The sequence below is a fragment of the Podarcis cretensis genome, assembly GCF_951804945.1.
Source record: "Podarcis cretensis genome assembly, chromosome: 4".
NCBI classification, from domain to species: Eukaryota; Metazoa; Chordata; class Lepidosauria; order Squamata; family Lacertidae; genus Podarcis; species Podarcis cretensis.
The window spans coordinates 92,585,963-92,589,395 of record NC_137173.1 but is presented as its reverse complement, the minus strand read 5'-3'; the positions used below and the strand labels follow the sequence as shown (position 1 = coordinate 92,589,395).

General features: G+C 54.6%; 1 protein-coding gene across 1 annotated transcript; it reads right to left on the bottom strand.

Moving 5' to 3' along the window:
- Nucleotides 1-426: 426 nt before the first annotated feature.
- LOC307213919 (uncharacterized protein) lies at nucleotides 427-2,190 on the bottom strand (the record flags this gene model as incomplete). Its single annotated transcript, XM_079972150.1, has 6 exons — nucleotides 427-549; nucleotides 832-925; nucleotides 1,086-1,165; nucleotides 1,294-1,410; nucleotides 1,545-1,576; nucleotides 1,953-2,190. The coding sequence occupies 6 exons, from the start codon at nucleotides 2,188-2,190 to the stop codon at nucleotides 541-543; spliced, it is 570 nt and encodes a 189-aa protein (XP_079828276.1). The 3' UTR covers nucleotides 427-540.
- Between the last annotated feature and the right edge of the window lie 1,243 nt (nucleotides 2,191-3,433).

The following is a 3,433-nucleotide window of genomic DNA, read 5'->3' as shown; positions in this document are numbered from 1 at the left end:
AATTCCTTCAAGGAGGAAAATCACAACTCCTCAATGATGATGTCATCTGGATGGAAAAGAATGAAAAAGAGAGAAAATCTGTTCAGTCCTCTTCGCTTCTTGTAGCTGGAGTCAGTCTGGGTGCTGCCCTCCCAGGCCAGGTGGGAAAGGCCTGCCAGGCAGGGAGCAGGTCCTGCAGGACTCCCAGCAAGAAGACCTGGGAGGTGTGTCTTGGGCAAACAAGGGACAAGGGAGTTCACTGTCCCCAAGGTGTGGGGCTTACCTTCTTTCAGATTATTCCTGAAACAAGCCAGCTCCGGACGAACTACTGTGTTCTGCAGAGGAAAGACAAATATGAGTCAGATGACACTATTACCCCACCCTGGATGGGTGTAAGAGAAGCAGCCCCACCCAGGAAGGATGGAAACAACCGAAGAACTGAATACAGGAAGGCAAAATACTTACTCTGAGGTTTGGGAATCTTCGTGAAAGGGCCAGCAGCAGGGATATACTGCTGGCCGCTAATTTCCTTTGGTCTTCACTCCTCAAAAGGGCGTAATATCAGAGGTCCTGCGGGATGAAAGAAATGGGACAGTTAGTTGGACAGTTAGACGGGGGCAACCCTAAAACCACTCCTGGTGCTATCAGGATACTTAGGGTAAGCAACTGGAGAAGGGTGCTAGTATTGGGGGCTTCTAGGAGGAGACCCCCCCCCCCAGCAGGCTCTGGAATGGCCTCTTCAGTTCCTGTGGGAAAAGAGAGAAGAGAGGTTGAGTGCTGCTGGGTTAAATTTTGTAAGAGTGTGGGAAGAAGAAAGAGCTGTGCAAAGAGAATTTAAAGCAGAGGACATACCTCTTTGTCCTCCTCTGCGCTCCCCAGAACTGCCTCTGTTGTTCTATGGAGGATCGCACTCACCATAGAGGGTCTGAAGTGGGGTCTCGTAAAACTGGAGAAAGAAAGGGAAGGGGTTAGATACTGCCTCCTCCAAGTCACCCTTGTCCCCTTCTCCCTCCTGCCTCCTGCCACCCAAAGCTCCCCCTGGAGTTCTGCCCCCCTGCAGCCCCACCCAGTCCAAAGACCCCACTCACCTCAAAGACCCCACTCACCTCAACTGCAGGAGGGCCTCGAAGGCCAGGGCCAGGCTCAGGGGGCGATCCCTGAAGTACTCCAAGTGGCCGAGGATGTTCTAGAAGAGAGCAGAGAAGGAAAGTCAGCTCCTTCCGGGAGTCTCCAGAGGACGGCTCCAACCCCAAACGCCAGCCCCTCTCTGCCCCTCCCTCCCCATAGGGGTACCTCACACCACCCATCACTCACCAGAATGGCTTTGGCCGTCTCCTCCTTGGAGTACTTCAGGGTTCGGAGCCCCCTGAGCCGAGCTGCCTGGCAGTCCTGGATGATGCCCAGGAGATAAAGCTGATCTTTGTCTAGCAGCTGAAAGGCAAAAGTCAGGCTGTCAGTTCCTTATGGGGGGAGGGATCCTCCACATCTGAGAGTGCAGAGTGGAGTGCAAGAGGGGGGCAGGTCTGAGGGATCCCATCCCTGCTCTTGTTTTATCCAATACACACCGCAACGGAAGGGATGTGGATTCCCAGCACATCTGCAAAAAGAAGGACATGGGGACAGGTGAGTTCATCCCTGAGCCCTTGCGAGGCTTTTCCAAGAGTTTTCTCCTGGATTCAAGTCCTACTACAGGAGAGGAACACCCCAGGCCTTGGGGGCCAATCCTGACCTCCTGCCCCCAGAACATGGCTCCCCAGGGAAGATGCCCCTCCCACTGACAACTGCCCCCCTGCCTTGCCCCACAGCCCAGCCCCCTGATTCCTCCAACAGACCCCACAAAATGGGGTGGTTGCTGGGGGGGGGGGAGGTTGGGTTTCCAGATGCTGTTGCAGATAGGTGGGTTGGATCCAGCCGTCTGGCTCTGTGCATCTTTTTACTAGATGCCGTCCCCAAAAGGAGGGCCACTTGGTCACCTGACACCGCGGGCTGCTCCAGGACTTCCAAGGGGGCCACCTTGTTGCAGCTGATCAGCCGCCTTAAACACCTGAACCTAGAAGAGACGAGCAGAGAGAGCGACTCAGAAGCTGGCAGCCCCAATTTGTGTTTTTGTGTGTGTGTGTGTGGGTGTGTGTGTGTGTGTGTGTGTGAGAGAGAGAGAGAGAGAGAGAGAGAGAGAGAGAGAGGAGGAGTGTCTGGCCCAATTCCTGCCATCTCTGCAGTTCTGAGACCTGAAATGGCATCACCAGAGCTGGAAAGAGGCAGCCCAGAGCACAAATGGCTGGCAGAGAGAGAAAGGAGGCCCCAACTGCTATGGGTTCAAGAGCTCCAGCTCAAAGGAAAGACAAGCATTACCAGCTGTTAAAGGGCTGCTCTGCCTCGTCTTCTTAGGACAGCCCTGCCCTTCCTGGTGAGGGAGGAGACCCCTAGGAGGGTCCTCCAAGCATCAAGGTGTCCCAGAAGAGGAGCAGAACATGAGGAAGGGGGTAGAGTCTTTCTTGGAGCCAGAGAGACCCCCCAGGAAGGGGAAGAAGGCCAATGTTGTAGGGCAGCTGGAGAGATGCAAAATGGAGCCAAGCAGAGGTGTAGTGGTTGGAGGGCTGAACTGGAGGGACCTGGGCGAGCAGAGTTCAAATCTCCTCTCAGCCATGAAGCTCCCTGGTGGACCAGAGAGCTAAAGCTGTGGAAGGGACCCAGGACTCACCCCCCGCCCCCATGAGACCAAGAGAAAGCAAAGGAATGGTACTTACAGCCTGCACATCTTATTTACGAAAAATCCCCCCCTATCTAAGCTAACTACCTAGCTAAAATTCCCACCCAAGGATGCTCCTTGTCACCATGGAAACCCCTCCACCTGGACCAGGCCCCTCCTGAGAGGTGATGCTTCTCTGTCAAAACTTGGAGGCGCCTTCTGTTCTGCCTGCAGCTGGGCTGTATCTTCTATCCACAGATTCACATCGGCATTTCACATCCTTCTTGCTGCAGCCCCATTTCCAAAGGGAGACCACCCCCACATCCTTCAAAGCAGGCTAGGGGTCTCCATAGCGCAGCACTGGACCATCTGCTTTGCATGCAGGCCTTCTGTCCTGGGAATGCCCCCCCCCCATTCGAAACCCTGGATAGCTGCTGCCAGTCAGCGCAGGCTAGTTGAAGAAGGATATTGAGCAGCTGGAAGGTGAGCAGAGGAGGGCGACCAGGATGATGAAGGGTCTGGAAACCAAGCCTGATGAGGAACGGTTGAGGCAGTTGGAAGCCAAGCCAGATGAGGAACTTGGTATGTTTAACCTGGAGAAGAGGAGACTGAGAGGAGAGAGGAGAGCCATCTTCCAACATCTGAGGGCTGCAAGAGGGAGCAAGCTTGTTTTCTGCTGCTCCAGAGGGGAGGGCAGGAGAGGAGATTCGGACTAAACATTAGCAAGAACTTTTTGACGGTAAGACTATCTGGGACGGTGGTGGA